At 43.9% G+C, this 21,276-nt stretch overlaps 3 protein-coding genes across 5 annotated transcripts; 2 read left to right on the forward strand and 1 right to left on the reverse strand.

The window, feature by feature from the left end:
* Positions 1–368: 368 nt before the first annotated feature.
* Positions 369–3,980, forward strand: PIP4P1 (phosphatidylinositol-4,5-bisphosphate 4-phosphatase 1). Of its 2 annotated transcripts, none has more exons than XM_036880596.2 (7): positions 369–708; positions 1,028–1,218; positions 1,592–1,698; positions 2,131–2,236; positions 2,434–2,486; positions 2,591–2,681; positions 3,151–3,980. In XM_036880596.2, the coding sequence occupies exons 1-7, from the start codon at positions 546–548 to the stop codon at positions 3,292–3,294; spliced, it is 855 nt and encodes a 284-aa protein (XP_036736491.2). In that variant the 5' UTR covers positions 369–545; the 3' UTR covers positions 3,295–3,980. The 2 variants fall into 2 exon arrangements, with proteins under 2 accessions (XP_036736491.2, XP_036736492.2); XM_036880597.2 differs by having other exon boundaries at positions 379–687.
* Positions 3,981–4,062: 82 nt separating this feature from the next.
* Positions 4,063–6,623, reverse strand: APEX1 (apurinic/apyrimidinic endodeoxyribonuclease 1). Of its 2 annotated transcripts, XM_036880593.2 has the most exons (5): positions 6,525–6,623; positions 6,085–6,210; positions 5,696–5,883; positions 4,972–5,164; positions 4,063–4,841 (listed from the first exon to the last, which is right to left on the reverse strand). In XM_036880593.2, exons 2-5 carry the CDS (start codon positions 6,140–6,142, stop codon positions 4,324–4,326), a joined length of 957 nt encoding a protein of 318 aa, XP_036736488.2. In that variant the 5' UTR covers positions 6,143–6,210; positions 6,525–6,623; the 3' UTR covers positions 4,063–4,323. The 2 variants fall into 2 exon arrangements, with proteins under 2 accessions (XP_036736488.2, XP_036736487.2); XM_036880592.2 differs by lacking the exon at positions 6,525–6,623 and having other exon boundaries at positions 6,085–6,325.
* Positions 6,624–6,993: 370 nt separating this feature from the next.
* Positions 6,994–19,959, forward strand: OSGEP (O-sialoglycoprotein endopeptidase). Its single transcript, XM_036880587.2, has 11 exons — positions 6,994–7,272; positions 9,189–9,308; positions 9,477–9,652; positions 11,225–11,320; positions 11,454–11,503; positions 11,662–11,740; positions 18,849–18,914; positions 19,010–19,100; positions 19,326–19,401; positions 19,505–19,603; positions 19,753–19,959. The coding sequence occupies exons 1-11, from the start codon at positions 7,158–7,160 to the stop codon at positions 19,790–19,792; spliced, it is 1,008 nt and encodes a 335-aa protein (XP_036736482.2). The 5' UTR covers positions 6,994–7,157; the 3' UTR covers positions 19,793–19,959.
* The last annotated feature ends 1,317 nt before the right edge of the window (positions 19,960–21,276 follow it).

The following is a 21,276-nucleotide window of genomic DNA, read 5'->3' on the forward strand; positions in this document are numbered from 1 at the left end:
GGGAAACCAATTATACGCAAAGGGGAAATAAAATATTTTAGTGGTGTCTTTGGACCAATAAGGAGCAAAGATCGTGCACCCTTGGGAGCGCGCCCCCTAGAGGACCTGCTGCTTCCTGAAGCACATGACCAGGAAGCTGAAATAGCGCAGCCCCACCTCCTAGTCTGTAGGTAGCGCGATGGGTTACGCTTCCAATGGCTGGCAGAACCTCCTGTCACGTGCAGTTTTTGCAGGCCCAGAGGGCTCCGGAAGGTCATGTGATATTAAACGTTTCCGCGACCCTCCCCAATGGGAAAGAAGAGACGCCTTCATTAGACCGGGGATTGGTTTATCCCCGGCAATAATAGCACGGCGGGGGCGGGGTTAGCGTATCACGTGTTGTGGGACAGAATGGGGTGGGACAGTCCACTGGTTGCGGGGAAAAGCTGTGCGCGCGGCGCGCAGGCGCCCTGACGACCCGGTAGCGGCGGTGGTGGTGGTTGCGGCGACAGCAGCGGGGAAGAGAGCCGGATCATTGGCCGAAGCGGGAGGCAGTGGTGGCGGCCATGGCGACAGATGGAGAGCGATCCCCGCTGCTCTCCGAGCCCATCGACGGTGGTGCTGGCGGCAATGGACCAGTGGGGCCGGGCGGGAGTGGGCCTGGGCCCGGGGGAGGCCTGACCCCTTCCGCGCCTCCGTACGGAGCCGGTAAACATGCCCCGCCCCAGGGTAAGCGGGGGCGGGTCCGCGGTGTACCCCGGGTACCCTGGAGAGTCGGGAGGGGAGGGGCCTGGCGCGGAGGCGGGGCCCAAGCTCCAGGTGCGGAGCTTTTCACCTGTGACTGAGTGACAGTTTCTTCATTCCGGAATCGCAACAGGAGTTTGGGAACGCGAGGGGGTTCTGAGGAAGCTGATGGAATTACGGATTATAAGAAGCCCGCCGAGCTTGGGCAGAAGGGTTGAGGACCAGAAGGCGTTCCATGACCCCGTGGAGCATCAGTGGGGGTGCCTGCAAGTGATGCCAGCTCTTCTTTTACCTTCCTCTCCAGCATTTCCCCCGTTCCCAGAGGGACACCCAGCCGTGTTGCCTGGGGAGGACCCACCCCCCTACTCACCCCTGACTAGCCCGGACAGCGGCAGTGCCCCCATGATTACCTGCCGAGTTTGCCAGTCTCTCATCAACGTGGAAGGCAAGATGCATCAGCATGTAGTCAAATGTGGTGTCTGCAATGAAGCCACCGTGAGTTACATATCTATACATATCTGTGAGATGGGCTTTTTTTCCTGGATCCTGTTTCTGATCCCTTGATTCTAGACCCTGACTTTCAGGTGTTAGCCAAGTGCTTTTCATGAAACCCAGGTTTTAGTTCCAGGAGTGTCACACAGCCATTTCCCCAAAAGCCACTCACCAAAACTAGTGTTTTCTGTCCCTCACCTTCATACCTGGATACTTAAGCCCTGTTTTTATTTGCAAATCCCATGCTGTATGCCTTTCTTTCATTTCTCTTCCCTGGCTAAGACATCTCTGATTTCTCTTCAGAAGGTATTTTTTGGAGGAAATGGAAGGGATCAGAATTAGAGGTTTGCTTACTGATGTCCCCATTATTCTGTAGCCAATCAAGAATGCACCTCCAGGGAAAAAATATGTTAGATGCCCCTGTAACTGTCTCCTCATCTGCAAAGTGACTTCCCAGCGGATTGCCTGCCCTCGGCCCTACTGGTAAGAGGCATAAGGTGGAGAAGGGCATCACTGGGGAAAATTGGAAGGCCAAAAAATGATGAATATTTAAAGAATGGTAAAGGTGAGAGAGTCTGGTGTTTATTTAGGAGAAAAAGCTAAAGATGGTTATGGTTCTAGTGTGTTACAGCCACCTTTCTCATCTCTCAATAAAAAGATTAGGATGAAATGCTGTCCTTTTGGAAAATGGAGAGTCTTGGGGACTGAGTGGATTATCCTAAAGGGAAATTAGAGACTTGAAGTTTAAGCAGTGCTCTTCCTCGGGGATTCTGTGGGATAGGGTTGGGGGACAGGGAGGTATCTTAAATGTACAGGAAGTAGAGGAACTTAAGCAGGCAAGGAGTGGGGGATATGAAAGTAGTGTAGGAATTACTAGGATTAGAAATTTTTTAAAGAGTTTTTTTCTCTTTACAGCAAAAGAATCATCAACCTGGGGCCTGTGCATCCAGGACCTCTGAGTCCTGAACCACAACCTGTGGGTGTCAGGGTCATCTGTGGACATTGCAAGAATACTTTTCTGGTGAGGAGGAGTATTGGGAAGACCCGGGGAAAAAACCCAGGAGTAATCATGGATGTATTTCTGAGTTACAATGATGAATCCTGAAAAGGTCTGTTCTATGAGGACCTGTTTCCCACCCTTCTCTGCCTCAGGGCTCACACTTAAAGATGATCTTGCTTCTACTATTAAATGGTTTCTTCGTTTTTCTTTCTCCTTAGTGGACAGAGTTCACAGACCGAACCTTGGCCCGTTGCCCACACTGCAGGAAAGTGTAAGTGATTAGTGAGTGGCATCATTGAGCTGGTAGTTGGGTAATGTGTATAGAGTAAAAATTAGAGGGCCATTGCAAACATCCATTTGTTTGCCTCCCCGCAGGTCATCCATTGGGCGTAGATATCCACGGAAGAGATGTATTTGCTGCTTCTTGCTTGGCTTATTGTTGGCAGTCACTGCCACTGGCCTTGCTGTGAGTAAACGTGATCCAACACCTTTTGTTCTTCAGCTTCATCTCCATAGACTCAGATTTGGAAAATGGCTACACTAAAAAGGAGTGCGAGAAATCAGTGGATTTTTGTTTGTTTGTTCTTTTAATGTACAAATGAACTGAAGTTGAAGGTAACTGATAAGCAATCTTCGCTGTTACTATAGGAGTAAAAAACTGCCATCGTCTTTACTCAGAGAATAGGACAATACAGTGACTTAAATTAAAAGTTTAGGAAACCTGGCTCAATTATCAAACAGTAAGAATAATTAACAGATGTCTGGGATTGTTGAGTATGTTCTGGCCCAGGGGAAGGAAGCAGAACTGTCTTTGAAAAGATCTCAGACCTTTGGATAGGGACCAGAGACTGAAGCTTGAGTTCTGTGTTACTGTCACTAGGGCTTATAGAAAGTGGTGAGCTCAACAATAATTCATTGTTCTTTTTCTTCATCAGTTTGGCACATGGAAGCATGCACAGCGATATGGAGGCATCTATGCAGCCTGGGCATTTGTCATCCTGTTGGCTGTGCTGTGTTTGGGCCGGGCCTTCTATTGGGCCTGTATGAAGGTCAGCCACCCTGTCCAGAACTTTTCCTGAGCCCCATGATGATCCACAGACTGCCTGGCCCCTCCCTGGTGGGGACAGTGACACTACAAAGGGAGCCATGGTAAAAGGCTCCTAGAGCTTCTGTAAGGGGAGCCAAGCAGCTGCCTGCCTTTTCCTTGGGGAGAGGTAGGATGGAACCAGGCCCTCACCTAGGCTTGGAGGGGTAGGTAAGACCACTGCTGGTCATCCGCTTTTCTCCAAGGGTTGCTGTGTTTAGGGTGAAGTAGGCAAAATGTCCCTAAACCAGGGTCCTACAAGAGGGTTCTAGCCTTGTCTTTCCTTTATGCTCTGAGAGCCATTCCTGTCTCTTACACATTCCAGGGCAAGTGGGCGGGGGTGGGTAGCCCTGGGGGTTTCCCCTCCTGTTGTACACCATTAGGACTGCTGCTGCTATTGCACTTCAACAGGGGCTGGCTCTGATCTCAGTACCCTCAGCCTCCTCTCCCACCATTCTGTCCTGTGGGGGTGGAGTCAGCCGCTGCTCTGTACAGAACCACAGGAATTGATGTGTATATAACTATTTAATGTGGGGTATATTCCCCCGTCCTGTTTCCCTTAATTCCTCTTTCCAACTTTACCCCCCAGTTGTACCATTTAACTGGGCTAGGTAGGGTTGCTGTATTGGTGGAAATTAGGGACTCATCCTATGCTTGTAAATAAATAAGGTCATGACTCTATTCTTTTCCAGTTGTTAATCTTTATGTATGAAAGATGGGAATTTGCAGCCCAAAAGGGGGTAGAATACAAAGACAGCAAGACTGAAACTATGGCTCTTTATTTGCACGTGGACAGTTCAAAGAAAATCATCAGTAGCTTTTGTTTAATGTAAAAAAAAAGCAGGGGGGAGGAAACTGGGCTTAAATCTGTCAGTAGAAGCCTGGATGAGAGGCTCTTTTAAGAAGGAAAATACAATGCATATCTCTAGAGAGCAGTTTTTAAAGAAGCTGTTGGGGTTTTGTTAAGGGTTAAGCTAGTTTTGGGGGGCTTATTTCCCAGGCTCAGAGTGATTTGGGGGAGGTATCATAGTGCTAGGTATAGGGTGATGGGACAGTGGTCACTGCCCAGGGCCTTGGATCGGATCTTGCTGTCACACAACGCAGGTAAGAGAGAGTGAGACAACAGAAAGTAATCAAGGCGCCAACCAACATTTTTGGATCGAGCATTCATCATGTAGGTCCAGAAGGTGTAGGCATAGGCCATGTTGGGGTAGAGATGCCGGAAACTGTCAGCCAGTGGCACAGTCTGCAGCAACTCCCCAAAGCCTTGACGCTCTTGTGGAGTGAAGCCAGCATTCTTTTTGTTTCCCTTGGGGTTGCGAAGGTCAATTTCTTCATGAGCCACATTAAGATCCCCACATAGCACAAGGGGCTTGCGGGAAGCCAAGCCCTTCAGGAACTTGCAAAAAGCTTCATCCCAGCGCTGTCTGTAATCCAGGCGCACCAGACCCCGGCCTGCATTAGGTACATAGGCTGTTATCAGCACAAATGCGTCAAATTCAGCCACAATCACTCGGCCTTCCTGATCATGTTCCTCCTCACCTGAAATGAAACAACCAGCATAAAGAATGAAAGAGAAAGCAAAGAACAAAAGAATCCAAACTAGGGCTGGCCTGGGATATTAGCAATTAGCTTGGAAGAGCTCCAGTGTTATGAATAAACAGGATCTCACCAATGCCATAGGAGACTTTGAGTGGGCACTGGCGGGACAGCAGGCCCACACCACTGTACCCTTCCTTGTCTGAGGGAGCTGACCAGTACTGATGGGATAGTCCAGGCAGCTCCTGCAGTTCAGGTGGCAGTTTGTTCTCTGAACATTTCGTCTCTTGGAGGCACAGGATATCTGGGGCTTCTTCCTTTACCCACTGTGAATGAAGTGCAAGGTCGAAAACTTACTAATTCAGCAAACATTTATTCAAGAATCTATGTGCCTCATATTAGAGATACACAGGTGAGACATAGTTGCTGAGCATAAGGCATTTAAGAGTCTAGCAGCAAAATAAACAAATTATGTAACTGGCAACGAATGGAGAGTGTTACACGAACACAGATTGTTTTTTCCATAGGCAATGGATAGCTGGCTATGATTTTTAAGTAGTTACTTAAATGGAGGATATGCTGGAGATAAAATGGAACAAGTCCAGTAACAAGGTTTTTTTCAACATGCTGTGTAAAAGATGACATTAAACAAGACAATGGCAATGGAGGTTAAGGAATGGACATTTAGGAAATGGAATAGTTATGACTTGGTGAGACACCTACCTCTCCCAAAAGAAAACTAAAGACAAGGTAAAAATAAAACCTATGTGCTGAGGGCTGAAATGGGAAAAGGTGATTAAACTCCAAGCTCATGCAACACTAAAGAATGTCTCTACCCTTTCTCGAATTACACTCACATCTAAGCCTTTCTTCTTAATCCAGGCTCGAAGCCCATCCACATTCCAGGAGCAGATTTTTAGTGTGGCTGATTTGCCACCGGGTGACGTTGTTTTATCTGGGGGGTCTTCATACAGGGCTGGCCCCTCTCCTGCTGCCTCTTTTTCGTTTTTCTTTGCTCCCGATTTACTCTTCTTGGCCTCTGGCTCTGTAAAATAAGTAACGCACAGTGATAAAAGTTGGTGGTAACTTTGATCCAGATTTAACTACAGACCCGCAGAGCCTGCAGCTGCTGCGACTTCTTCACAAAATTTTCAAAAAAGTATTGAATCGGTCCCTACTTCCCTTTCATCAATAGAAACACCCCCATCGCAGCCTCTAGACGGAGGAACCCATTTCATTATCTTACCCATCTTGGGCTCTTCACCCTCTTCGGCCACCGATCCCTTTTTCCCACGCTTTGGCATCACTGAAACGAAAGCCTTTCTGAACCTGTTCCACGTGGCCCACCGCAGCAGTATTTTTATGGGATTGCCTACAGATGCAAATAAGTCGTGAAACCAGGTAAAGCTGGGAAAAAGCCTCCTTCCTCGAGTGGGACTTGGTGCGGGGGTGCAAACCCTACTGTCTGAATCCTTTCCTCGCCTCCGTGCACCATAGGCCCTTCAGCCCCTCACCCACTAGATCGTTTCATACTGCCTGAACCCTCCTCGCGAGATCTGCACCCCCACCCCCACCCCCACGCCCGCTACTCGAAGGCCTTATTGAAGGGTCCCGACTTAGGTCTGCCTATCAGACGTCCACAGAAGCCCCCCCTGCTGAGCAAAAGACCCGCACTCTGCACCTGACCTAGTCGGGTCGCAAGCTAGCTCCTCCTTGCCGGTGCACAAAGAATGGAACGCGCTGTGTTCCCACGTGGGTAACTGGGGTGGTCACGTGACCTGCCGTGCGCTCACGCGGCGGAGGAATATGGGTGATTGGTCTGTCTGGAGCTACGTGACAAAGAAGCTCGGCCTTCCTCCAGTCTTCGTGTTTCCAAGGGACTGAAGGCCCAACACTCCAATTCTCGGACTGTTTATAAGCGTGCCGGATGCACGACTCATTCTGCCACTCTGACTGAAGATCCCAGAGCTGTGCAAGGAGGAAGAAACTCAGTGGAGAAGGCTGGGCTGGACCACGGGAGAGAGGCAGAGGAACACGCAGGAATAAAAGGAGCCGACGCCGGCTCAGCGACCCTGGCAGTTAGGCGGACAGGCCCCTGAAAGGACCTTGTGAGTCGCCGTGACGACAGGGGAGGGGTTGGCGGGGACGTCCCACCCACGTGAGTTCTTTGGGGTCTGTCCATTGATGCGTCGTGGCCCAGCCGCCGGGGGCTTGAACTCTTAACGCGCTCCGGAGTCTGCGCTCCCGTGTAGTCTGGTGAAGGTTGCACTTCTCCAGTGTAGCTAGGAGCGCTGCCGGCGTTTTCTTTCTGGCCCGGCCATGCCGACGGTGCTGGGTTTTGAAGGCAGCGCCAACAAGGTCGGTGTAGGAGTTGTCCGGGATGGTCAGGTACTGGCGAACCCCCGGCGGACTTATATTACACCTCCCGGCACAGGTGCGTGACCAAGGAATTTATAGTTTGCGGCGCGCTTCGCACAGCGTCACCTTCCATTTTCCTAAACACTAGTGCAGTAAGGCGTGGAACGTATACTGTCCCCTTACAGAGTTTTGGATCCGAGTCTCAGATTATGTGACAGTATTAATGTCACAAGGCTGATGGATAGAAGAGTCACAGGCACCTGGACTTGGTTCTTCTGGGTTCGTTCAGCTTTTATTGAGCGCCTTTTATGTGCTAGTCAGCTGGCTACTAGATACAAAAGTAGATGTTATGAGCCTGCCGACGTCTGACATATACACAGAACTTCAAGACAAACAGGATGACGTAGGTGCAATCAGATTATTCTAGAATGAGGAGTGTAAAGACTCCCAGCTCAGGTGTCAGAACTGGCTGGCTTTGCAAATTCATATTCGGTGTTTGTTTTTGGACTTATGTCTCTTACTCTTAAAATGAGAATAATACCTGTATCATTGGGTCTTGGGAGTTAACATGGAAGTACCAAACACATTACAACTTTCAGTAAGTGTTATTTCTAAGTTATTATATCCTGCCTCTGCTCTAAAACACCTGAATGCATAGGAGAGGGCAACTGACTTGCGTATTCCTGAAAAGCCTCCCTGAACCAGTTATGTTGGGACGGGTTGCTCATTAAAAATACGTATTTATGTTTAGTGCTCACTCTTCCAGGTATTTTGGCGCCAGGAATATGAAGATAAATAGCCAATGCTTTGAGGTATTCATGATTAAACTGGGGAAACTACAGATAATTACAATGCTATAGTTGCTATATGTTAAATACGCTGTATTAAAAATAACGATGTAACCATACAAAGGGTTTGTAGGATCACAGAGAAGATCACTAGAAGGTATGAGGTAAGTATGACTTGAATTGAGTCCTGAAGGCTGAGTAGAAGGAGTTGGGTATAAAGAAGGGAATTTCTGAGAGCTCTTCAGCCTAGCTAAACTGAACAGGCTGAAAAGAATATACCTGAAAATCTGGAAGACAAGGATGCTTAAGGAGAGTAAAAGGGATCTTCCTATGTTACGTTAACATTAAAAATAAAATAGGCAGTCATTTTGCCAGCAAAACAAATTTATTCAGGAATAGCAGAGAAATGCAATTCAGGATTTACAAGCTACAGCAAAACCACAGGCAAGTTCCTGAGTGGTTCAGAACCTGAAAACAAAGAGGGAGCCCACTCTTTTATAAGGGAAAGGGGAAATTGGGATGGGTAGTTACAAACAAAAAGGCCCCTGGAGTAAACTGGGAGTGTAGTGGCTTTTCATTAGCTGAATTATAGTAGGCTCTCATTGGCTGGGCTGTTGCTGGGCAAGGACAAAATCTTTCTTCCTCCTGTTGGGTTAGTAAAGTATACTTGACCCTTGAACAACACAGGTTTGAACTGCTCAGATTCACTTTCATGTGAATCTTTTTCGGTAACTATATTGGAAATTTTTCGGAGATTTGAGGCAATTAGAAAAACATTTTCTGTTCTCTAGCTGACTTTATTGTAAGATACATCATAAATATAACATACAAAATCTGTGTTAATTAACTTTATGTTATTTCTAAGGCTTCTGGTCAACAGTAGGCTATTAGTAGTTATGTTTTTAGAGTCAAAAGTTACACATAGATTTTGACTATATGGGTTTTGGTGCTCTTAACCCTCCTGTTGTTCAAGGGTCAACTGCATAGGCTTCTTCCTGTTGGGAATGCAAGGTAGCTCTCTTTGTTGGGGTCTGCAAATGAGGACAAGTGGTAGGGCATGAGAATCCTCCTCCAGTCTTCCAAATCCATTTTGAATGTGGTCCCTTACTCAGTTTCACAAGAACTAAAACACTTGTTTTTTTGACTTTTACCCACTTTAGCTATAGAAAAATTAGATGAACTCTGACCTGTGTCCATCTCATAGGATTCCTTCCAGGTGATACTGCCAGGCACCACCGAGCCGTTATCCTGGACCTGCTGCAGGAGGCCCTAACAGAGGCTGGATTGACCCACCAGGATATTGACTGCATTGCCTACACCAAAGGTATGGCTGGGAGAGTGGTCAACAATGGAAGAATATGCCTGGCAAATGGCCAGGTACCAAACTTGCCTCTGGTACTACTACTGCCCCTACCCTCTCACATCCCCTACTTCCCCCAGTTCTGTTTTTCCAAATCTTTATTGGTGCTAACTCCCATTTCTATGCCCCTAGGCCCTGGCATGGGTGCCCCACTGGTTTCGGTGGCTGTTGTGGCCCGTACTCTGGCCCAGCTGTGGAATAAGCCATTGCTTGGTGTGAACCACTGTATAGGCCACATTGAGATGGGCCGCCTCATCACTGGAGCCAGCAACCCAACTGTGCTGTACGTCAGTGGAGGAAATACACAGGTATTTAGAGTATCCATCATTCCTCCTTGATTTCTAAGGCAATGTAACAGCAACTTTCATGTTCTACCTGAGTGGTAGGAATTTCAGGAACAAAGCTGACTCATCTGAATCTAAAATTTTATAAATGAGAAAACCCACAACAAAATTGATAACATTGCCGATTGGACCAGGGTGATCAGAACAGTAGATGACTTTCATGCATGTGCTTATAAAAGTGAAGACTTTCCAATTTAGAAAAGTAAAGAATGATCAGGATTGGAGCCTTCAAAATAACAAAAGGATTTTCACTTTTATTATTTTGAAGCTTAATTTTTCTGTGAATCTTAGCAGTTAAAACTAAGGGGCACTACTTGATTTGTTTCTTTATGATAACTCTGTTTCATTTTACATTATTGGTGGTAAATGTATAGTAGTTGTTATTCTAAGAGTTGTTTTCTGTCCTGTGAAAATATAAATGACTTTAAAAACCCTGCGTAAATAGTAGAAGTTATTTTAAGTTGGCGGCTGAAGTTGTTTGGTGGGGATTGAAGAATTCCAGCCACCTTCTCCCACAGAACACAAGATGGGGGTCATTATCCAGCTTATGAAAGGGTTATGTTCCAAAACTTCATTTTGTGAAACAGTTATTTTAAAGCATACATTCCCATGAAAATGACATGGGGGCTTTAACAAGTAGAGAGCAACTAACTGGTTGAGGCCTGAAGAATGACACACAAGGTTAGGGACATAGAGTGTGGAAAGTAGGAGGCTTACAAGACTTAATGAAGAGGAGCAGTGGTAGTTTTTTCTTCTTTTCCTCTTCCCTTTTGAAGCCTGCTTAGATGTGAAAAATGGGGGAGGTGATTGGGTAGAGAGGAGTGAATAACAGAAGTGAAAAGGCAGGATTTTTTCTTTGCCTTGTGGCCAGCCATTTGACAGCAGAGTAAGATTACGATCTACATCAGAGCAGAAGGAAATCCTTAGCAGCACCAGAAAGGAAAAGGGATTTCTTACGGGAAGCACTCACTGTCAGTACTTTGGAGCATATGTGTCAGTGGGTGATATTCTCTCTGCTAGAAATTGGTCACAGAGGAAGAATGGACAGGAGTGGATTGCCAGTGCTGAGCTGGGAGGGCCATTGATCTGACCTAATAAGGGATTTTTGAGATATTTCACCCCTACCTCTTCTCTTGTTTCCAAATGCCACTACCCTGGTAGGATTAGAAAGACGGTTCCCTGCCTCTGTGCAGCAAAGTCTGCTCCTAGTGCACACTCTCAGGACTGCTTTTAAAAGCTATACCAGGAACCTCCATTCTAGAAAAATGTTTTTGAAATGATGGTTTGCTTCTGTCCTGATGTAAATTGCCTTCCTTCTGTAGATTAGGAATCTGCTCTGGGAATCTTCAGGATATATATAGGCTTCTCAGATGAAAGCTCTGAAAGAGTATCCATTCAGGGCTTTAGAAAGTACTTTTTTTCCATTTCTCACTGGAAGCTCTAGTGGCCATGTTGATTTTCTGCTGTGTTCTTCCCCAAAGCCAAATACTCCTCTTTACGGACTTGAGGTTTAATGGACATCCTTATCACTCTTAGGTGATTGCATATTCAGAACATCGTTACCGCATCTTTGGGGAAACCATCGATATTGCTGTGGGTAATTGTCTGGATCGTTTTGCTCGAGTACTGAAGGTAAGCCATTGGGGCTACAGGGAACCTAAGATGTGGAGGGATTTCTGGGGAGCTGTGGAAATGGAGGGAGAAAGTAAATTAGCTTCCTATGTTTCCTGGATATCTGACTTCATCCTCTTTTTCCTTCTGTTAGATTTCCAATGACCCAAGTCCAGGCTACAACATTGAACAGATGGCTAAGCGGTAAGGGAACACAGGTGGAAGGCAAGGGGCTGACTGGTGACGCTGCAGGGATTTCCCTGTATATAAATTAATGAGGTTTGGGAGGGGCTGTGGAGGGTGCACAGCCAGCTTACTACAGGCTTAGCACCGTGTGTACTCATGTTTATGTCCCCACTCAGAGGGAAGAAGCTAGTGGAGCTGCCATACACTGTAAAGGGGATGGATGTCTCATTCTCGGGGATCCTTTCTTTCATTGAGGTGAGTGTGGCACAGGTGAGGAGCTGAGCACTTCTGTGCTTTTTAATGAAGCTTATCTGTTTTGCTCATCATGTACTGTCACCTTATAGCATAGTACTGACCTGTATTACATGCTGAATAAATTCATGTAGCAAAATTTATTGAATGTCTGTGTGCCAGGCACTGTTCTAGGTAGTATCAATAGAGGATGGAGCAAAACGAAAATACCTCTGTTTTGGAGCTCATGTTCCAATGAGACAGATTAAAAATAAAAACTAAAAAAGAGGGAAAGAGAATACAATAAAAAGGGCCAGATGGTGATAAGTGCTAGGAAGAAAAATTATGCAGACTAAGAGAGGGGAGAATGGAGGATAAGGTGCCAGGGCAAGTATCTGTAGTTACTGAATCTTGCATGAATGCTGCCCATTCTGTAGCTCAGTGCCAGTGAAAGGCAAAAGCATTGGTGTGGGATGTGCTAGTGGTTTGAAGTGTGAAACATAGTGGTCATCTGAGTGCACTAATTTTTGCTGTCACGTCATCCCCAAACCACTATTCATTGTTTCTTGGGGATTTTTTGGTATCATTAATATACACTTACATGAACAACATTGTAGTTACTAGATACCCCCCATTATCAAGTCCCCACCATTACAGTCACTGTCCATCAGCATAATAAGATGCTGTAGAATCACTACTTGTCTTCTCTGTGCTACACTGCCTTCCTGAGCACCCCCTACATTATGTGTGCTAATCATAATGCCCCTTTTACTCCTTATCCTTCCCTTCCCACCCATCCTCCCCAGTCCCTTTCCCTTTGGTAATAACTGTTAGTCCATTCTTGGGTTCTGTGAGTCCATTGCTGTTTTGTTCCTTCAGTTTTTCTTTGTTCTTGTACTCCACAGATGAGTGAAATCATTTGATACTTGTCTTTCTCTGCCTGGTTTATTTCACTGAGCATAATACCCTCTAGCTCCATCCATGTTGTTGCAAATGGTAGGATTTGTTTTCTTCTTATGGCTGAATAATATTCCATTGTGTATATATACCACATCTTCTTTATCAGTTCATCTACTGTTGGACACTTAGGTTGCTTCCATTTCATGGCTATTGTAAATAGTGATGCAATAAACATAGGGGTGCATATGTCTTTTTGAAACTGGGCTTCTGCATTCTTAGGGTAAATTTCTAGGAGTGGAATTCCTGGGTCAAATGGTATTTCTATTTTTAGTTTTTTGAGGAACCTCCATACTGCTTTCCACAAAGGTTGAACTAATTTACATTCCCACCAGCAGTGTAGGAGGGTTCCCCTTTCTCCACATCCTCGCCAACATTTGTTGTTGTTTGTCTTTTGGATGTTGGCCATCCTAACTGGTGTGAGGTGATATCTCATTGTGGTTTTAATTTGCATTTCTCTGATGATTAGAGAGGTGGAGCATCTTCTCATGTGCCTGTTGGCCATCTGAATTTCTTCTTTGGAGAAGTGTCTGTTCAGACCTCTGCCCATTTTTTTATTGGCTTATTTGCTTTTTGTTTATTGAGGTACATGAGCTCTGTATATTTTGGATGTCAACCCCTTATTGGATATGTCATTTATGAATATATTCTCCCATACTGTTGGATGCCTTTTTGTTGTACTGATGGTATCCTTTGCTGTACAGAAGCTTTTTAGTTTGATATAGTTCCACTTGTTCATTTTTGCTTTAGTGTCCCTTGCGTGTGGAGATATGTTCATGAACACGGTGCTCATGTTTACATTCAAGAGAGTTTTGCCTATATTTTCTTCTAAGAGTTTTATGGTCTCATGACATACATTCAGGTCTTTGAATCCATTTCAAGTTTACTTTTGTGTATGGACTTAGACAGTAATCCAGTTTCATTCTCTTACATGTAGCTGTCCAGTTTTGCCAACACCAGCTGTAGAAGAGGCTGTCATTTCCCCATTGTGTATCCATGGCTCCTTTATCTTATATTAATTGACCATATATGCTTGGGTTAATATCTGGACTCTCTATTCTGTTCCACTGGTCTGTGGGTCTGTTCTTGTGCTGGTACCAAATTGTCTTGAGTACTGTGGCTTTGTAGTAAAGCTTGAAGTTGGGGAGCATAATCCCCCTTGCTTTATTCTTCTTTCTCAGGATTGCTTTGGCTATTTGGGGTCTTTTGTGGTTCCATATGAATTTTAGAACTATTTGTTCCAGTTGGTTGAAGAATACTGTTGGTATTTTGATAAGAATTGCATTGAATCTGTAGATTGCTTTAGGAAGGATAGCCATTTTAACAATATTAATTCTTCCTACCCAATGGGATGAATTTCCATGTATTAGTATCCTCTAATTTCTCTTAGGAGTGTCTTGTAGATTTTAGGGTATAGGTCTTTCACTTCCTTGATTAGGTTTATTCCTAGGTATTTAATTCTTTTTGATGCAATTGTGAATGGAATTGTTTTCCTGATTTCTCTTTCTGCTAGTTCATCATTAGTGTATAGGAATGCAACAGATTTCTGTGTATTAATTTTGTATCCTGCAACTTTGCTGAATTCAGATATTAGGTCTAGTAGTTTTGGAGTGGACTCTTTAGGGTTTTTTATGTACAATATCATGTCTTCTGCAAACAGTGACAGTTTGACTTCTTCCTTACTAATTTGGATGCCTTTTATTTCTTTGTGTTGTCTGATTGCTGAGGCTAGGACCTCCAGTACTGTGTTGAATAAAAGTGGGAAGAGTGGGCATCCTTGTCTTGTTCCTGATCTTAGAGGAAATGCTTTCAGCTTCTCACTGTTAAGTATGATGTTGGCTCTGGGTTTGTCATATATGGCCTTTATTATGTTGAGGAACTTGCCCTCCATACCCATTTTGTTGAGAGTTTGTATCATGAATGGATGTTGAATTCTGTCGAATGCTCTTTCAGCATCTATGGAAATGATCCTGTGGTTTTTGTCCTTCTTTTTGTTGATATGGTGGATGATGTTGATGGATTTTCAAACGTTGTACCATCCTTGCATCCCTGGGATGAGTCCAATTTCATTATGGTGTATGATCCTCTTGATGTGTTTTTGAATTCAGTTTGCTAATGTTTTGTTGAGTGTTTTTGCATCTATGTTCATCAGGGATATTGGTCTGTAATTTTCTTTTTTTGTGGTGTCTTTTCCTGATTTGTTATTAGGGTGATGCTGGCCTCATAGAATGAGTTTGGAAGTATTCCTTCCTCTTCTACTTTTTGGAAAACTTTAAGGAGGATGTGTATTAGATTTTCACTAAATGTTTGATAAAATTCAGTGGTGAAGCCATCTGGTCCAGGATTTTTGTTCTTAGGTAGTTTTTTGATTATCAGTTCAATTTCGTTGCTGGTAATTGGTCAGGTCAGATTTTCTCTTTCTGGGTCAGCCTTGGAAGGTTGTATCTTTCTAGAAAGTTGTCCATTTCTTCTAGGTTATCCAGTTTGCTGGCATATAATTTTTCATAGTATTCTCTAATAATTCTTTGTATTTCTGTGGTGTCCATAGTGATTTTTCCTTTCTCATTTCCAATTCTGTTTATGTGTGCAGACTCTCTTTTTTTCTTGATAAGTCTGGCTAGGTGTCTATCTATTTTGTTTATTTTCTCAAAAAAAACCAGCTCCTGCTTTCATTGATTCTTTCTGTTGTTTATTCTTCTCAATTTTATTTATTTCTGCTCTAATCTTTTTTATGTCCCTCCTTCTACTGACTTTGGGCCTCATTTGTTCTTCTTTTTCTAGTTTCGTTAATTGTGAGTTTAGACTGTTCATATGGGATTTTCCTTCTTTCCTGAGGTAGGCCTGTATTGCAATATACTTCCCTGTTAGCACTGCCTTCACTGAGTCCCACAGAAGTTGGGGTGTTGTGCTGTTGTTTTCATTTGTCTCCATATATTGCTTGATCTCTGTTTTAATTTGGTCATTGATCCATTGATTGTTTAGGAGCATGTTGTTAAGCCTCCATGTGTTTGTGAGCCTTTTTCTTTTCTTTGTACAATTTATTTCTAGTTTTATACCATTGTGATCTGAGAAGTTGGTTAGTACAATTGCAATCTTTCTGAATTTACTGAGGCTCTTTTTGTGCCCTAGTATGTGGTCTATTCTGGAAAATGTTCTGTGTACACTTGAAAAGAATGTATATTCTGCTGCTTTTGGGTGTAGAGTTCTATAGATGTCTGTTAGGTCCATCTGTTCTAATGTGTTGTTCAGTGCCTCTGTCTCCTTACTTATTTTCTGTCTGGTTGATCTGTCCTTTGGAGTGAGTGGAGTGTCGAAGTCTCCTAGAATGAATGCATTGCATTCTATTTCCCCTTTTAATTCTGTTAGTATTTGTTTCACATATGTAGGTGCTGTTTTGTTGGATGCATAGATATTTATAATGGTTATATCCTCTTGTTGGATTGACCCCTGTATCATTATGTAATGTCCTTTGTCTCTTGTGACTTTCTTTGTTTTGAAGTCTATTTTGTCTGATACAAGTACTGCAGCTCCTCCTTTTTTCTCCCTATTAGTTGCATGAAATACCATTTTCTGTCCCATCACTTTCAGTCTGTGTATGTCTTTGGGTTTGAAGTGAGTCTGTTGTAGGCAGCATATAATTGAGTCTTGTTTTTTTTATCCATTCAGTGACTCTATGTCTTTTGATTGGTGCATTCAGTCCATTTACATTTAGGGTGATTATCGATAGGTGTGTACTTATTGTCATTGCAGGCTGTAGATTCGTGGTTACCAAAGGTTCAAGGGTAACCTCCTTACTATCTAAGAGTCTAACTTAACTCACTTAGTATGCTATTACAAATACAATCTAAAGGTTCTTTTTTTTTTCCCCTCTTTTTCTCCTCCATTCTTTATATATTAGGTATCATATTCTGTACTCTTTGTCTATCCCTTTTTATTATCTCTGATGAGAGCTATTAAACCTTAGGAGCACTTCCATCTATAGCAGTCCCTCCAAAATACACTGTAGAGATGGTTTGTGGGAACTAAATTCTCTCAGCTTTTGCGTATCTGGAAATTGTTTAATCCCTCCTTCAAATTTAAATGATAATCTTGCTGGATAAAATATTCTTGGTTGGAGGCCCTTCTGCTGCTTTGCATTAAATATATCATGCCACTCCCTTCTGGCCTGTAAGGTTTCTGCTGACAAGTCTGATGATAGCCTGATGGATTTTCCTTTGTATGTAATCTTATTTCTCTCTGGCTTCTTTTAATAGTCTGTCCTTATCCTTGATCTTTGCCATTTTAATTACTATATGTCTTGGTATTGTCTTCCTTGGGTCCCTTGTATTGGGAGATCTGTGCACCTCCATGGCCTGAGGGACTATCTCCTTCCCCATATTGAGGAAGTTTTCAGCAATTACCTCCTCAAAGACACTTTCTATCCCTTTTTCTCTCTCTTCTTCTTCTGGTACCCCTGTAATGTGAATATTGTTCCATTTGGATTGGTCACACAGTTCTCTCAATATTCTTTCATTCTTAGAGATCCTTTTTTCTCTCTGTCCCTCAGCTTCTTTGTATTGCTCTTCTCTAATTTCTATTTCATTTATCATCTCCACCACTGTATCATCTGCTTTTAATACCTTCCATTGTGCTCTCAACGATTGGATCTCCATCCTCAATTCATTCCTGAGTTCTTGAATATTTTTCTGTACCTCCATGAACATGTTAATGATTTTATTTTGAAATCTCTTTCAGGCAGATTCATGAGATAGATTTCATTTGAATCTTTCTTAGGTGTATTAATAATTTGCTTTGAACCCGGTTCCTTTGATGTTTCATAATTTGTGGTGCCCTCTAATGCCCAGAAGCCCTACTCCTTGGAGCTGCTCATCCCCTGGAGCAATGTCAGCGATTGCAGAGCAGCGGGGTTGCTGCTTGGGGGGAGAAAAGAGCTGTTTCCTGCTTCCCAGCTGCTATGCCTGTCCACACTGCCAGAACCAGTGGGCCGAACACACAGGTGTAAGCCTCTATGCTTTGTGTTTGTAGCTGCCATAGGCAGGGCTTCCCTCTGTCTGCCTGACACCTAGGCAGGGTTTGCCAGTTTGCGAACCTGAGCCAGCTGCAGGCTAGCTGGGAGGAAGACACATCAGGCTGCATATCACTGTGATGGGCCTTGGAGCTGCGTAGCCAGCCAGCGGGATGGAGCGCCTGAAGATCGTTTAAGCTCCCAACCTGCTGGGTGGAGTGCACCCGAACAATTTTGTATACCTGTCCTTTCTCCTGAGCAGTAAGCTCTGTGCAATCCTTGCCTCTTTAGCAGCCCTCTTGCTTTTAGGAATTCTCTCAGACTGCCCACCCAGATCAGCCGGATATGAATCCCTGTTTTCCACAAGCACCTGGAATCTCCGTCTCTCCACCTGTCTTAGGTTTCCAACCACACTAAATCACCAGAGCACCATGCAATGTAGGTTTGTGCTCCCAGAGCAGATCTCCAGGGCTAGGTGTTCAGCAATCCCTGGCCTCCACTCCCTTCCTGCTCTGTTTCTCTTCCTCCTACCAGTGAGCTGGGGTGGGGTAAGGGCTTAGGCCCTGCCAGGTCACACTTTGGTATGTTACCCTGTTCTGTGAGGTCTGCTCTTTTCTCCAGGTGTATGCAGTCTGGTGTAGCCTTCTCTCCTGTTGCTCTTTCAGAATTAGTTGTATTAAGTTATATTTTTGTATTATATGTGGTCGCCATCTTTAATCCAGTCCTTTGAAGCAGTTCTGCGTACAGAACTATAATGATTATCTGAAATCAGATCAGCTGGAACTTTGATTTTGGGCTTCTAGCTTCTAGAACTATAAGAAAATAGGTTTCTGCTGCTTAAACCTGTGCCCACCAAACTATTTATTCCTTGTTAATGAACTTCCTAGGAGCCTTTTTTTTCCCTGTTAACCTTCAACTTTTGCATACTGGAAAGCTGACTGACAGCCTTTCAGTTGATTTTGCTGCCTCATTTGGCATGTGTGGCTTCTTGACAAGCTGCCCAGAACATGGTGAAAGACAACCACAATTAAACTGGCCTCATAGTCAGCAGTGGTTTTCTACAACAATGTGGTTTTCCTTAAATTAGCAGTGGTCCTGTCTCTCTCTTGACCTGGCTGCAGGAGAAGAGTCCACTATTGTTTTAGCTGTTTGCTTTCTCTTTAATTATAGGATGCAGCCCAGCGGATGCTGGCCACAGGCGAGTGTACTCCTGAGGATCTGTGTTTCTCCCTGCAGGTAATGGAGTAAAAAGCTGGAACAGGAAGGCGGGGCTGGAGGAGTTTGTGTATAATAGAACTAAACTGGGATTGCACCTTGTCTGTCCCTGACAGGAAACCGTGTTTGCAATGCTGGTAGAGATCACAGAGCGAGCCATGGCACATTGTGGCTCCCAGGAGGCCCTCATCGTAGGAGGTGTAGGGTGTATGTGTCATTGAACTGTGCTCTTCCTCCCTATTCTTGGGCATGTGCACCTTTCTCTTAATATTCTGGATTTCTAAGGGCTTTGAGAAGTTCTAGTTTTTGCTTCCCAGTCTTTGCCCCCTATATCCCCACTTCATTTTCCTAAGTAAATGCACATGTAGTGTACAGCCCAGCCTTGGGGAAATGGTTAAAACTAAGATATCCCTACTTCCTACCTCTCTGTAGGTAATAGGAGGCTACAGGAAATGATGGAGACAATGTGCCAGGAACGTGGAGCCCAGCTTTTTGCCACAGATGAGAGGTGAAGGCCCTTTCCCTTTCTTTATTTCTCTTTTTTTTCCTCCCTCCAATTACTGTGATTTTTCTACTCTTAGACCCCAAATTTCATATCTTTTCCTTTTCAGATTCTGCATTGACAATGGGGCCATGATAGCCCATGCTGGATGGGAGATGTTTCGGGCCGGACACAGGACCCCGCTTAGTGATTCTGGAGTCACACAGAGGTGAGTACCCCCCTGGAAAGGGTTGGATAGGATTATATGGGAGGTAGGCAAAAAGTCAGCAGGAAAAAGGTCCAGATTCATGAGTGCTGAGAAGAATGGAAGATGCCAAGGGATAGCTGTCCACCAAGTTTTTCCTGTTCTTTTTACAGGTATCGGACAGATGAAGTAGAAGTGACCTGGAGGGACTAACAAGATTGTCAGGATCAGAGTAGACAGTAATGCCCTCGGTGGAGCCTCAGGGGCCCTGGGCCTTAATCTCTATGCTGATGTGTGAGCCCTGGCAAGGCTAGGGACTCCCATTTCCCATCCATTTGAACCTCAAGTTGACTAAGCAATAAAATATTTTTGGTTTCGTATGTTGTTAATAGACTTGTGTTGTTCAGGAATAATACAGAGGAGTTCGCCCTGGATAAATTCTTGCTGATGGATATATGGAAACAAATGACAACAACAACACTAAGCCCCAACTTCTGTGGGACGCAGCAAAAGCAGTCTTAAGAGGAAAGTATATAGCACTCCAAGCATATTTTAAAAAGGAAGAGCAATCCCAAATGAACGGTCTAATGTCACAACTATCAAAATTGGAAAAAGAAGAACAAATGAGGCCTAAGGTCAGCAGAAGGAGGGACATAATAAAGATCAGAGAAGAAATAAATAAAATTGAGAAGAATAAAACAATAGCAAAAATCAATGAAACCAAGAGCTGGTTCTTCGAGAAAATAAACAAAATAGATAAGCCTCTAGCCAGACTTATTAAGAGGAAAAGAGAGTCAACACAAATCAACAGTATCAGAAACGAGAAAGGAAAAATCATGACGGACCCTGCAGAAATACAAAGAATTATTAGAGACTACTATGAAAACCTATATGCTAACAAGCTGGGAAACCTAGGAGAAATGGACAACTTCCTAGAAAAATACAACCTTCCAAGACTGACCCAAAAAGAAACAGAAAATCTAAACAGACCAATTACCAGCAACGAAATTGAAGCGGTAATCAAAAAACTACCAAAGAACAAAACCCCCGGGCCAGATGGATTTACCTCGGAATTTTATCAGACATACAGGGAAGACATAATACCCATTCTCCTTAAAGTTTTCCAAGAAATAGAAGAGGAGGGGATACTCCCAAACTCATTCTATGAAGCTAACATCACCCTAATACCAAAACCAGGCAAAGACCCCACCAAAAAAGAAAACTACAGACCAATATCCCTGATGAACGTAGACGCAAAAATACTCAACAAAATTTTAGCAAACCGAATTCAAAAATACATCAAAACCATCGTACACCATGACCAAGTGGGATTCATCCCAGGGATGCAAGGATGGCACAACATTCGAAAGTCCATCAATATCATCCACCACATCAACAAAAAGAAAGACAAAAACCACATGATCATCTCCATAGATGCTGAAAAAGCATTTGACAAAGTTCAACATCCATTCATGATAAAAACTCTCAGCAAAATGGGAATAGAGGGCAAGTACCTCAACGTAATAAAGGCCATCTATGAAAAACCCACAGCCAACATTATATTGAATAGCGAGAAGCTGAAAGCATTTCCGCTGAGATCGGGAACTAGACAGGGATGCCCACTCTCCCCACTGTACTAGAGGTTCTAGCCACGGCAATCAGACAAAACAAAAAAATACAAGGAATCCAGATTGGCA

Source organism: Manis pentadactyla, chromosome 11 (assembly GCF_030020395.1).
Source record: "Manis pentadactyla isolate mManPen7 chromosome 11, mManPen7.hap1, whole genome shotgun sequence".
NCBI lineage: Eukaryota > Metazoa > Chordata > Mammalia > Pholidota > Manidae > Manis > Manis pentadactyla.

What these genes read in the sequence shown, in the direction of transcription:
- PIP4P1 (XM_036880596.2), top strand. Translation starts at nt 546, where the DNA reads ATGGCGACAGATGGAGAGCGATCCCCGCTGCTCTCCGAGCCCATCGAC. An exon ending in GTGTCTGCAATGAAGCCACC is followed by an intron (nt 1,219 to 1,591) that starts GTGAGTTACATA and finishes ATTATTCTGTAG; the next exon opens with CCAATCAAGAATGCACCTCC. An exon ending in GCCTGCCCTCGGCCCTACTG is followed by an intron (nt 1,699 to 2,130) that starts GTAAGAGGCATA and finishes TTCTCTTTACAG; the next exon opens with CAAAAGAATCATCAACCTGG.
- APEX1 (XM_036880593.2), bottom strand. Translation starts at nt 6,142, where the DNA reads ATGCCAAAGCGTGGGAAAAAGGGATCGGTGGCCGAAGAGGGTGAAGAG. An exon ending in GGGTGAAGAGCCCAAGATGG is followed by an intron (nt 5,884 to 6,084) that starts GTAAGATAATGA and finishes CTTATTTTACAG; the next exon opens with AGCCAGAGGCCAAGAAGAGT. An exon ending in CAAAGTCTCCTATGGCATTG is followed by an intron (nt 4,842 to 4,971) that starts GTGAGATCCTGT and finishes GTTTCATTTCAG; the next exon opens with GTGAGGAGGAACATGATCAG.
- OSGEP (XM_036880587.2), top strand. Translation starts at nt 7,158, where the DNA reads ATGCCGACGGTGCTGGGTTTTGAAGGCAGCGCCAACAAGGTCGGTGTA. An exon ending in CTGCATTGCCTACACCAAAG is followed by an intron (nt 9,309 to 9,476) that starts GTATGGCTGGGA and finishes CTATGCCCCTAG; the next exon opens with GCCCTGGCATGGGTGCCCCA. An exon ending in GGATCCTTTCTTTCATTGAG is followed by an intron (nt 11,741 to 18,848) that starts GTGAGTGTGGCA and finishes CTTTAATTATAG; the next exon opens with GATGCAGCCCAGCGGATGCT.